Source organism: Amblyomma maculatum, chromosome 7, assembly GCF_055883805.1.
Source record: "Amblyomma maculatum isolate TAMU_Amacu chromosome 7, ASM5588380v1, whole genome shotgun sequence".
Taxonomy (NCBI): Eukaryota; Metazoa; Arthropoda; class Arachnida; order Ixodida; family Ixodidae; genus Amblyomma; species Amblyomma maculatum.
Genome location: NC_139350.1, coordinates 105,220,780 through 105,233,167, shown reverse-complemented (window position 1 = coordinate 105,233,167; position 12,388 = coordinate 105,220,780). Strand labels below are relative to the sequence as shown.

Genomic DNA, 12,388 nt, shown 5'->3' with positions numbered 1-12,388 from the left:
CGCACTATCACTGAATGAAATAACTTGCCATTGCACATCGCTACAGAAACTAACGTAAAAAAATTCCAAGAGTTACTTCGCTGTGACGGAAATGTGTAGAATATTTTAGCGTAGTTTTTCTTTCGTCTTTTGATCTTATATTTAATGGTTCTTATTGTAATTGTTGCGAATTGCATCGTGTTTTTTACAATTGTATCCCCCCCCCCCATGTAATACTCTCCTTTGGAGGGCCTTTAGGGGGAACCTGAATAAATAAATAAATAAAGGTGTGTGGTCTAGTCATTTATGTTTTGCCATACCCAAAATGCTTTCCCGCTTTTCAACAGGATGCAGAATTTATGCGGTGACCCTGTTTAATTTGGTGCCCTAATTTTTTACATGCTCATATATGCGACCGCTTCCTCCTTTGGCGGTCAACGTTTTCTGCTAGCATTTTTTATGTCCCAAATGACGTGTGTTTTGAGGGTATCGTTTGACGTAAGGCTGAAGCTGCTACGATCAGTGGAGCCACACCACGTACCTTGCAATACAAAAGTGTTTAAACGAGTATCAATATTGCACAACACAACGACCACATGCATTTTGTCTCCACTAAAGCACAGGCGCCACGGATTCTAGCTCAGTTACCAAACGTCGTAACCACCGAGCAGTCACTATGCGGCTTCCGATGCAGTTTCTTAAGTGTGCATTGCAAGAACGAGATATTAATGCGAAGCCTTCAAAAGCCCTGCTATGCACACGCTATTGTGTCGACATTGTACTAAAGAAAAGTGCACGCCCCTCTGGCAGGTTGCAGTTGCCAGCCCTGGCATTGCTTGATCTCCTGGATGGCATGATAAGCAGGTTACAACCCTCCCGTTAATTTTTCACTCAAGTTCTGAAATGCACTCTGTTGGCAAAACTCACACATTTAAACGACTCGGTTAATGGGGCCATTAGTTTTTTTTTTTTGGGGGGGGGAGCATGTTAAAAAAAAATGTGCCTGTTTGCACGTGCGCACTACAACATATGCAAGAGAAGTGCCCGAGGCTAAAATTTAGTGCACGCAAACGAACATCCACAATGGCAGCCGTAGATGCGATCCATGTTGTGCTATGCCATTACAGGGTATTACTAGCATTTACCCCACACTGGGAGTCCAAAACCACAATTCTACGAGGTCTAGCTGATCTCATTATTTACTGCGGTGTCTATTTCGCAGGCGGTGCAACTCTGCCTTCGCCGTCAGTATGGGATACTTAGATAACAGTGCACCCTTCCAGGACACTTTGATCCTGAGACAAACACGCTGAGCCTAGTCAATGCAGGCACGCCCACATGGTGCAGTTTACATGGATAGATAAAATGTTGTTGCTGGCAACTTGGCCAACATACATCACGGTCCTCATGAACTTGCCTCTGCTAGGTGCATTCAAGACGTCACATACAGCTGCCAAGATAAATTGTGTCACAAAGTAGTACTATGGCACAGTGCACCCGTACCGTTTTCTTTAACAGTGCTCTTTATAATGGCGACATTTTGCTGTCTGCCAATGTAGCTGTAATATTTACACCTGTCTGTATAGGCAAGATGAGCTTGTGATTGTGTGCCAATAGTGATCATTGTTACCTGTACCATATATTGTACATTGCAATAAGCAGCATTTTATTTGGAGCTGCTGAAGTGTTAACCACTAAAAAACAGTTTGTAACACGGGATGGCAACGGTATTACCGTATACGATAACTATTTTTGTACACGCTGAGTGCTTCTCAGTCATCTAAGGTGTATTATGAACACAGTCGCATGTAGTATTTATTATCGACAACTGCACAGGGCATTTGCACAGGTTGAATGATTGTACTTTAAAGTTACGGCTCATGTTTGCACAATTTGTGCAGACACTGCTGTAACGATCGTTAGAATTTTTTATTGCAGCAGCACTTCGTAGCAGTTCCGATGTTGCATTTGTGAGCAAAAATCGCGCTCTTTTGTATGACGTGATAACACTGACATGACTGAGATGAGGGGCGCTGTCTACACGGGCTCCCCGTTTCTGATGGGAGTTTGCGAGTATTCACTCTCTAGGAGACTCATTCTGAGCTGCGCAGGCTCCTGCTAAGCCGTGCAGGCACGTTTGTATCGCTTGCTGTAGGATTACTATATATCTACTTGACAAGGCGTTTATAAGCTTGTGTAGTAATAAGTGTGTGTAGAAAGGCTTGATTTATATGTTACGTTTACTTGGCCAGCTGTATGTTTTCATGAGACTTGTACTACCTGTGCGAAAGGCAGTGATAACGAAAAACGATTCCATGTTCACAGTGCATTGATGTGTCGTTCACTATGCGTATGTGATGGTTTGCAATTACAACAAACATCAAAATACTTATCTTGTTTGTTTCAAACACTGCACATTGTATTAATAAACTTTAGCCTGTGCTAGGCAGCTGTCCTAGACAGCCAAATGCCTCTTTTGGGCTGCAAATCAATACTGTGGAGGACAAGGGCAAGGAAGTCGACGTGAGCAATAGCGCAGGAGGACGCATGAAGACGCCTTTCAGTTGCCTGACGAGCTGTTCTGTTGATAATTTCGTCTCAAGAAGCAGACTACAGAGTGGCTGTGCGACGAACTCTTAGATGAACTGCAAGATTTGCAGGCGAGTGTGCTGTGAGAACGTCGACAAGGACATTGCACAATGCGATTTTTCCCCACTGCACACTTCCAGGCACATACACATCACAATGAAGACAAAAAAGAATGCACTTTGATGCCTCTACAAGTGCAAACAGCACAACACGTCACTGCAGTTGATTCATCTGATCACACTGCCAACGGTTGGTGGTCACACTGCCGGCAACGTTCAATGATGCTGCTGCCTGTGCAGGCGTGCCAATCTTCGTCGCAGCTGGGCAGTCCGCAGCTGGCCTATTATACGGTCACGAACAACCTTTTCGAGGAGATAAGTTGGCCGGGATCCAGTGCCTCTTAAATAGCCTTAACGAGGAGGGCGGTCGTTTGTGGGGCAGGGACATCTTCGTCTGGTGGCAGAGGCGCCTCCAAGCAAAGATTGTGCAACATGGCGCACGCTGCGACGATGAGAGGCGCTCGCTCTGGTTGGTACTAAAGCGTCCGGTACCTTTTCAGGCACCGGAAGTGGCTCTTGAGAACGCCGATACAGCGCTCGATCTACCACCGATTGCATTGATGCGTGCGCCGTGTTGTACAATCCTTTCGCGGAGGGCGCACTTGGATGGCCTGGCATAGGTGTAAGAAGCCATGGGCTCCAACGGATACCCACTGTCTCCTGCGTAACCAAAATGGCACATAAGCATGTCATTTGTATCATAAACAGGCCTGCAGTCTGTTACATAAGGAAATGATACAATCATGGCAAGTTCCGCAGCGACAGGTTGTGCCAAACATGACACTCGTAGACGTGTAGATAATGCATCACTTCCACGTTTTACCAAGCTTCATGAAATGATCATACTTGTAAGCGGATATAAACTATACACTACCATCCGTTTCGCAAGCATTGTCCAACCTCCATCTAATATAGTTTAGTCAGCAGTAGTTTTATGACTCTTCATGAGTGCTTTGATTGTAATAATTCAGAAACAACATAACCCTGTGAATTCACAGGAACCACGTGCATCCTACTAGCACAACCCCCTTTTTTGTGCTTCACTGCATGGAGGCCTCTCTTGTTGCCAGTGATTTCTTGATGCGCATATGGTTTCTAGCTGCTTACCCAAAAAAACTCGCCATCCTTCAGCAAGCCTTTCTCCATCTCCTCTCGAGGCCACGAGTAGCGCCCTGCGAAGTCGTCGTGGCAGGAACCGGGAAAGCGGGAATCGATGGTCAAACTCCACACGTTGGAGTCGCAGATCTGGAGATACACAGAGTACGAGATAAAATCAACACCCGAAACTACAGTGTAAGCGGCCCATTTTCGAAAAAAAAAAAGATACCTAGGTCCACTCACTATCATGGTATTCAATGCATAGTAGCTTTTACGACTCCAAAAGGCGGCTTTGTGCGCAGCATTGACCCGCGGCGCCTTGATGGCAATCAGGATGCCAGCAACACCCTACGACGCCGGGGATGCCGCCGCGGCGAAGGAACCCCTCCTTCGCTGCCGCCTTGTCCGCTGGTCGCACGGGAAATGGCACCAATCTCCGCTGCTCTCCAAGGTTTACAATGGCTTCTGCCACTCGCCTCACACACCTGCTAACGGTGGGCTGAGAAACCCCAATGAACGCCTCATTGCCGACGCTAGCTTGGAAGCTGCCAGTGGCGAAAAAACGTAGTGCGCAGAGTACCTGCCGCCGCACTGGCAGAGCGCTCACTCGCAAGCCTCCCAGTTCGTCACAGAGTTCGTTGCACAGCCTCTCCACAGTCTCGAGGCGGAATTGTCTACGGAACAGCTCGTCAGGCAACTGAAAGGCGTCTTCGTTCATCCTCTTGCGTCGTTGTTCGCGCCGACGTATCCGCCGTATCGCAAAGTAAATTGCCGCCATTTTCACTCTGCGACGGCAGTGAACGGCATGCACATTCAGCATATTCAGACTGCATTTTTTCTACTAAACTCTTGGTGTCAATTTAAAACCATTAACCGAACAAAAAATCGACGTCATTTGTTTTAATTTTGCGTCCTCCTCAATAATTTTCGTTGCCACGACAGAACGTTGACTGAAGGCGGCACAGCCTGAACACGGCGGTCTGCAAGAGAACAGCTGATTCCGCGAGTGGCAGGTGTTTTGAGCGTTGTGTAAAATCGAGGCCATGTGCGAGAGTGGTCAATAGGCGGAAAAATTTGTCTAGAGATACTGAAGCCTCACACCTACAGTGATCAATCCGGTACAAGCGCTTGGCACGAAAATCGACGACCACGACTTGCTCAACTAACTTGTTCAATCATGTAGCTTGGGCACAATTGGGCAAAACTCAGCTCAGTACATATGATCGAGGCCGTTCGATGACCGACAAGACTTCTTTAAAACTTACTCAGGATAAAGTGGGCGTTCTGCAGGCCTACGACCACCTTGCGCAGGGGTACCGTCAGACGAATGCGCATCGTACGTAGTAAGATTCGAGGCAGCGAGGGTCCATGGCCAGCAGAATGTGCATGTTTGCGCCTTAGATCTGAGGGAGAACAGGCACAGTAACAAGTCTAATGTGACCTTCAGTACTCGTAGCCGGACACACGCAGTCAAAAAACAAAAACAAAACAGAAGACTCACTTTTCCGGTGTTACAACGTAGATCCCCTTGCCTTGTGACTTGATTGAGTATCGCCTCTCGGCGCCTTGACGACAATCAGTGTGCTGCCCGATGGCTTCCGCTACCGATGCACGCACTTGCTGGCTGACGGCGGTGGGATGGCAACGATGTTATGATCTCAACGGAAGTTGGAAGCCACCGGTAGCGAAAAAAACGCGGCGCGCGTGCCACCGCGCATGCCAGAAGCAGTCTCAAACGTTTGAGAGTGAAAATGGCGGCCGCGTAAGTACATTGCGATACGCCGCTGTGAGGCATTGTATCGGCGATCCACGGCGAAGAATGAAGCACGAAGACGCGTTTGACTTGCCGGACGAGTTGTTCTGACTCTGTTCAACTCAAGTGCACCGCATTTTTTTGCTACCGGAGGCTTCAAACCACGATTATACTGTGCTTCCAACGTATACGTAGGGAATGTAAGATCGTTTGCATCACACATTGCGTCGGTAGCGGAAGCCATCGGGCGGAACGTTGATCGCCGTCAAGGCGCCGCGGGGAGATACGGAAACAAGTCGCTAGGCAAGGGGTTCTACGCACGTTGTGAACATCACAATAGTGAGTAGATTTTGTTCTTGACTGCGTGTGTTTGGCTAAGAGTTCGGAAGATGATAGTAAACTTGTATTGTGCCTGCTTTATCTCAGATCTGCGACGCGACCACGCGCATTTCGTGACCCTGGCTGCCCCGCCGGACCAACGCCTCCTCCACGACGCGTTCGTCTAGCAGAACTCCTGTGCACCGAAAGGTGATTGAAGGTCTGCTGAACACCTGCGTCTTTTTCCTGGTTAAGCTCTAAAAACCCATGTTTGTCATCGAGCGATCTTGATTATATGCATTGATGTGCACAGTACCACTAGTTGTAAGTCGGCTTCTCTGCAAGACTTTTTTTCCAACCAAAAGGTCTCGTTCCCACTCGTGCATTGTTTTTCAACAGTTGTCTTCAAGATGACTTAGCGAGAGCTGTCGAAAGGGTTCTGTATACCTGACCTTTATATGCAAAGTACAGAATGAAGGGACTATTGATTGTCCAGCGCCTTGCTCCTCGATGACTGGTTTCGGGCCATTTGTCACGCTCCCTGCTTGCGACACATTCGCGACTTGAAAGTGAATGCGCCGTAAAAACGCCTGCTTCTTTTCGTTTCAGCAAAGACCGAGAGTGTTTTCTGATGACAATACCCCCCCCCCCCCTCCTTTTTTGGGGGGGAAACAAGCCTTGCATGAGAGACTGAAAGATTTCGGCTTCGGCAAGAGATCCATTTCCTGAATTTGCTCAGACGGGCTATATGCCAAAAGAATGCACATTGCAGTGAAATTTTGTTGTTATCATGGCAAAAGCAATAGGAGACAAATATTTATAGTATGTAAATTTATTTGATGCCTAACTGGTGTGCTTCTGTTATGCAGGTAATCATAGCACGTTATTTATATCACTACCAAGTTACAAGGCTGTCCTTACAATGATGCTTGCCTAAACAGCATTGGCACACCGTCTCAGCAATCCTGCGAATGTTTACGTTTCTGGCTGTGGGCTACTTGGTATGGATCCTCAATTGTGTGCTAAAGCGTGCTCAAAAGCTGTTGAGATTAGCAAAAGGTGGGCCTAAGTGGAAGTCATATTTTGTTTGTGCAGGAGACGGTAACTACCCACTCAAGTCATGGCTGATTACGCCAACGCCAAGCCATCCCAGTTCCAGCTCGCTGTTCCTTCTCTGCTACCGTCTTGCAGCCTGGGACAGTTGGCGGTGGTCACTGTGGTGTAAACATGCTTAAACTGAAACGTGCAGTATTACGGCAAGGCAGTAAATGTTCATGATGCTGATTGTAATCAGAAAATACCACCAACAAAGATCTTTTTACTGCCACTTATATTCAGTAGAAACACTTATTTCTTAGCAGCAATATTTCACTTGATTGTTTTTACTGCAAAAGAGGCAGCATATAGAGAAGCCTATGTACCTTGATATACATTGACCATACAACATTGACATGTACATTCGAAAATAAATTATTATAAGTCCAAAGAAGGCATTCCCTTGCATATTGAAGCTACCTATACAAATAGGTACTGTATGCATGGTGCGGTATACAAACTGCTTATATGTCAGATATAACAAAGCCAGCTGGATGGTAGACTATTAGATGTCTTGCTCTCTACTGTAGCAGCTGCTAGAAGAATAGTGCACTTTACTTGGCTTCAGTGCCCAGAATTACTGCTGAATTACAAAAATCTTAGTGACAATAAAATAACTGCAATCATAACAAATGCATTGCTGAGGCTATGTGCGAATAAAGAATATTTTACACTAATAAAACGTGCAAAACTGTCAAGAAGAATGCTAAACAGCTTGAAGACAGTAGAGGAAGCTAAACTATAGGCATGCAATAAATGACTACGCCATAAATGTGTGATAGATACACATTTTCCACAGCTACTTTTGTCATTGGCATTTATTTACTAAGTCTTTTAAACAAATCACCAAAAAAATTCATCTTCTGTTCAAGCTGATATTTTAATAGAAAAGGCTTGTACATAATTCACACAATATTGAAAGAGAATGCGTAATGTGTATAAAATGAACATATTTTGGAACACTAAAGACTCCTTAATGGATATAAATGCACATGAAAGGTAGTTGTCATAGTGCGATCGCGGAAATTGAGCCGATTTCCAGCTCGCCTGCGGCATCACATGCATGATACGCTTGCTTTTCCTGCCGACAGAGTGGATACCGTCTAGCAAGAACAGGCACTATGACACCGTCAGAGAGGCCTTGCAGCAATGTGCGACCAACACCATCACTTTTCCCGCTGCGCGAAGTGCAACATACTAGACATCCCTGTTCAGGCCTACCTTTATCGCCTCTAAACTTAGGTCTGGTAGAACAAACTCGTTCTCGCCTGGGTGACGGTAAAAAAAAAGGTGTATTCTTTCCCTTGAACAAACCAAAACGGAGCGTAAACGTCAGTTTCTGTACCTTACACAGTCAGAACAACATCAGCATCTGAACATGAATGGAATGTAGCAGCAGCATCAATCGCAATATGAAGAACTGAGCCCAATGTACCCGAAGTTAACTGGTTGCGAAGCACAGCAGCGAGTCACGGCTTGTACGACAAGTCAGTATTGGAGGGTCGTGCGTCGGATCTCGTTTCCCGCACTGCAGTCGCGAGCTCTTGCATAGCGGCTGCCACCTACTTTACTGATACTGTCAGCTTCCATCTGTCGGCAGAAGTAATAGTGTAGCCTTCATTTTCCTCTTGTATTTTCCAAAGAAACAGAACACTAGATCACCTGGCTCCCGCTCGTCGCTCTTGTCATCTCTGGTAAGCACTGATGGAAAACACTCTTCAGCAAGCGATTTTCGTGACAAACACTTTCACCAAGCTATTGACTGCAGGTTCGTAGCCTTTACTGCTTTCAGTCAGATTTTTCCGGCTACTAACGACATCCGCAGAGGACCTCGATTTTAAACTACGCGTAAAAAGCAGCAACTACACGGGAAAATCAGCTGTTTCTTTGCAGGCCGCCATGTTCACGCCTCGCTGTCGTCAGCTGACCTTCGCGGCGAAAATTATTACCTAGGAGCACATTTCATTGTAATACTGAAAATGCTTCTATCTTTAGTTGCCGCATTGTAGCTTCGAACAATGTTTCATAGGTAAATAGGACCTTTATACTTTTATTCGCTGCGTTTTCAAGAAAAATGTTTCCACATGGCCCCATTGTAGTGCAAATAAAAGTTTCTGGGGCGGGGCTCTGCTATTAAGCACCCTAGCCTGCTTGTAATTGGCTAAAGCCGCGATGTCGTCCACACAACACATGTCTGGGCCTCGTCATTTTGACGTCACGCTCTCAAACTTGAGAGCGATTTTGAGAGCTGAGCGTAATTTGGCCCCAGTCTTCATGCGCCGTCCTTCGACGAAGATCGCGTCGACGCCGCTGTCTCAGTCAGCGTTTCTTGAGGCAAACAAACAGCCGCCATTTTCGCTCACAAACTTTGTGAGCGGTTTGTGCCTACTACTTCGCTGCGCTCACAATTTCAGTCACATTTCAGCGAGTGTGCCACGTCATCACTTTAGTCGTGTTCATGACGCAAAACGCACTCACCGGTGACTCGTTGGGGACGCAAAAATGCAACATGTCTGCCGCTCAGGGCTGACCAATAGGAACAGGGCATTGTGAGTGGTTTGAGACTGGTTTGTGACTGTGAGCGGTACGTAATTCGGCCCCAGATCAGAAGTGGCGGAAACAGAAGAAGAAAGAAAGAAAACTGCAGGCAGCGCCTATCAAGATTCTCAACATCGATGGTCGCGTAGATGGCGATGACTATCCTCTTTCTTGCGCTGAGTGACGAAGCAAAATATAATGACGGCCACGGTCTACGCTGAGCGCTGAGGCTCCCTAGCAGGGGAAATTAGCATAGTATTTTCGAAGTGGGCGCCACAATCATTACAACACGTCACCAGCGGACATTGCGTTTCCACTAGACTTCCGGCGCTGCTCGTGCGCTGATTTTCGGTTTCGTGCGGGAAAAAACGACAGATTTCCTCGCGCTGCAGGGCTTTAGAGAATGAAATTTTATTTTTTAACGAATATAACATCGTCTTGTCCCTGGCTTGGAATTTTCAATTGGTACTAACCACCCAACTGTGTTAATTGAAAAGTTAATTAGTAGACCCCAATGATCACGTGCTACGTGACGCTCGCGGTATAAGATGCGCTACATCCGCGGCTAGGGACAAGGGTGGCGCTGGTGAATGCTCACATGTTTGTTTCGATAAGTCAACATAAATACCCAAGCAAGCGGAAGGCTGGACAGCCGACGACGTAGATCAGTTGGAGGAGCACTGGACGCGAGATCCGGAGGTCGTGGGTTCACTCCCACTATCGGCGCGTTGGCTTTCCGTTCCGCTTTTCATTTAATATTCTTTATCCCGATAATCACCATAAGACTAATTCTTGTTGAATACCAACAACCAAACATTAAAAAAATATCCCCAACGTTTGCTTTAGGCTCGTAGACTGGCAGCATCTTTAAACTCTGTAATAACGAGCCCTTCATTTCCCTTTCAAATATTATATATATATATATATATATATATATATATATATATATATATATATATATATATATATATATATATATATATATATATATATATATATATATAGATAGATATGACGCTGCTAAGCATTCGCGCTTTTTCTGACGAAGACCGGTCCCGCGGCCGAAACGTCTTCCTATTTTTCCTTGTGTGTATATATATACCCATATGTGTGTGTGTGTGTGGTTATATTTCGAGCATGTTCTAGCACCTGGTTTGTGGTGTGGGCATAGTCGAAAACATCCTGGTCCTTTGGTTGATTGAATTCTAAGGTTTTACTGATTTCTTTATCGATTACCTTATTAAATGCCCCTTTTTGTGGATTAAGATAATTGTAATGGTCAAGATTGCGGCACTCTCGAGGCCTCAGGCATTGCGTATAAAGGGTTGTCAATTATACTAGAACGATCTCTCCATCGTCCTTCAACAAATTTGCGGTTATCTGATTATTCCCACCTGTATTCCGTCCTTTCATTGCTTTAAGACTTCGTTCGCTTTTAGGCTGCCACCTTTAATTAGAGCATGGCCCATTCTCTCAGTGTTATGCCTCTTTATGACGGACACTTTAAGCATATTGATTAGCTTTGACAGCTGAGCTATTTCTATCACGTCTGTTTACTTGGAGGCTTGCATGTTTTCGATTTTCTTAATCAGAGCTTTCGTCGCCTTAGATAGTTTTGCTGTATCCCGTCTAACTTTCCTACCGCCTATTTCCCCTGCACACTCAGTAATCATATCACTGAAATTATCATTCATTGCTTTTATAGTAAGATTCATCTTCATTGGTTAAAACCGAATGTCTGTTCTGTCTCAAGGTCTTGAAATATTCTACTTTCCCTTTCACAGTTACTTCGTTTGTGGAAGGGCTTCTTCTTTACTTCTTTCTTTTTTATTTACTTACTTTACTTCATTTGCTCCTCACTAAATAGGCGATTAGGGAGATAGTTATTATTCTGTGGCTCTTGTGCCAATGATGAATTTTGTATAGTTATAATAAAACTACTGTTTTGTCCTGTCCTATTCTTTTACCTGCGAAAAATCCTAAAGGGGTTATTACCATTTTTTATGAGTCGTAAACCTGCGGAATACTGTGAACTTATTGTTGTAAAACGTGGAAAAAGTCAAGGTGCCGTGGTGGATTCAGATGGAGAATGGGTAGAAAAGAGTAGCCATAAAAGCCCCTGGGCACAAGTCCATGCAGGATTCTGGGACACCTTAAAAATACGAGGCATGCATCTGTAGGACAAAATAATGCTATGCACACGCTGATGGGAATGCATAAGCTTCGAGTGCGTAGGTCAAATGTCCTTCTAATGGAAAAGCAAGTAGTTCGAACCGGTATAAGAAACAAACGAACTGCATATAAAATAACTGTGAAGAAACTGTGGAATATTGTAAGATACTGTTTTTGTGAAGAAATTTATTCAAATGCCCCGCCACGGTGGCTCAGTGGTTAGGACGCTCGACTGCTGTGTCCAAGGACGCGGGATCAAATCCTAACCCCGGAGGCCGCTTTTCTATTGAGGCGAAAAGCAAGGCTCCCCTATGCTGTACGATGCCAGGGCTGGTTAATAAACTCCAGGTGGTCGAAATTTGCGGAGTCCTCTACTGCGGCGTCTCTTATAGCACGAGTCTCTCATAAGCTTTGTATACATGAGCCCGATGCAAGCGGGTCGAGTCGGGGGGAGCCTTGCACTGGAGTTTTGGATAGGGTGGCGCCGCCTCTTGGCGGTCAAGAAGAACGACTGGGTAGTACAACGGCGGCTCTGCCTATGTTTGAGCCCGTATCTCGCAGGCTTTCTACGTCTACTCGCACTTCTTTCTGCCCTAGGTGAGCGTGAAAAGGCTCGTCATGTATCATGGACATCATTGTGAGCCGGCTGTAGCCTGATATTAAAAAAAAAAATCAACGCTGCCGCTGCCTTCTGGCGAAATGTTCAAAGCATGCGGCATCGATCTTGAAGTGTACCCTTCCGCCTCGAAACATCGTAACTACCGCTGCATTGCCGCTTGCGTCGTAG

At 45.6% G+C, this 12,388-nt stretch overlaps 2 protein-coding genes across 2 annotated transcripts; both read right to left on the bottom strand.

Annotated features, from left to right (window-relative positions):
* Nucleotides 1-2,371: 2,371 nt before the first annotated feature.
* LOC146184248 (uncharacterized) lies at nucleotides 2,372-5,239 on the bottom strand. The gene is made up of 3 exons (XM_084608794.1): nucleotides 4,991-5,239; nucleotides 3,735-3,872; nucleotides 2,372-3,287 (listed from the first exon to the last, which is right to left on the bottom strand). The coding sequence occupies exons 1-3, from the start codon at nucleotides 5,058-5,060 to the stop codon at nucleotides 3,124-3,126; spliced, it is 372 nt and encodes a 123-aa protein (XP_084464920.1). The 5' UTR covers nucleotides 5,061-5,239; the 3' UTR covers nucleotides 2,372-3,123.
* LOC146184249 (uncharacterized) lies at nucleotides 3,901-4,503 on the bottom strand. The gene is made up of 3 exons (XM_084609551.1): nucleotides 4,219-4,503; nucleotides 3,955-4,073; nucleotides 3,901-3,913 (listed from the first exon to the last, which is right to left on the bottom strand). The coding sequence occupies exons 1-3, from the start codon at nucleotides 4,501-4,503 to the stop codon at nucleotides 3,901-3,903; spliced, it is 417 nt and encodes a 138-aa protein (XP_084465677.1).
* Nucleotides 5,240-12,388: the final 7,149 nt, after the last annotated feature.

What these genes read in the sequence shown, in the direction of transcription:
- LOC146184249 (XM_084609551.1), bottom strand. Translation starts at nt 4,503, where the DNA reads ATGGCGGCAATTTACTTTGCGATACGGCGGATACGTCGGCGCGAACAA. An exon ending in TTGGGGTTTCTCAGCCCACC is followed by an intron (nt 4,074 to 4,218) that starts GTTAGCAGGTGT and finishes CCGGCGTCGTAG; the next exon opens with GGTGTTGCTGGCATCCTGAT.
- LOC146184248 (XM_084608794.1), bottom strand. Translation starts at nt 5,060, where the DNA reads ATGCGCATTCGTCTGACGGTACCCCTGCGCAAGGTGGTCGTAGGCCTG. An exon ending in GAACGCCCACTTTATCCTGA is followed by an intron (nt 3,873 to 4,990) that starts GTAAGTTTTAAA and finishes GTGTATCTCCAG; the next exon opens with ATCTGCGACTCCAACGTGTG. An exon ending in AGGATGGCGAGTTTTTTTGG is followed by an intron (nt 3,288 to 3,734) that starts GTAAGCAGCTAG and finishes TTGGTTACGCAG; the next exon opens with GAGACAGTGGGTATCCGTTG.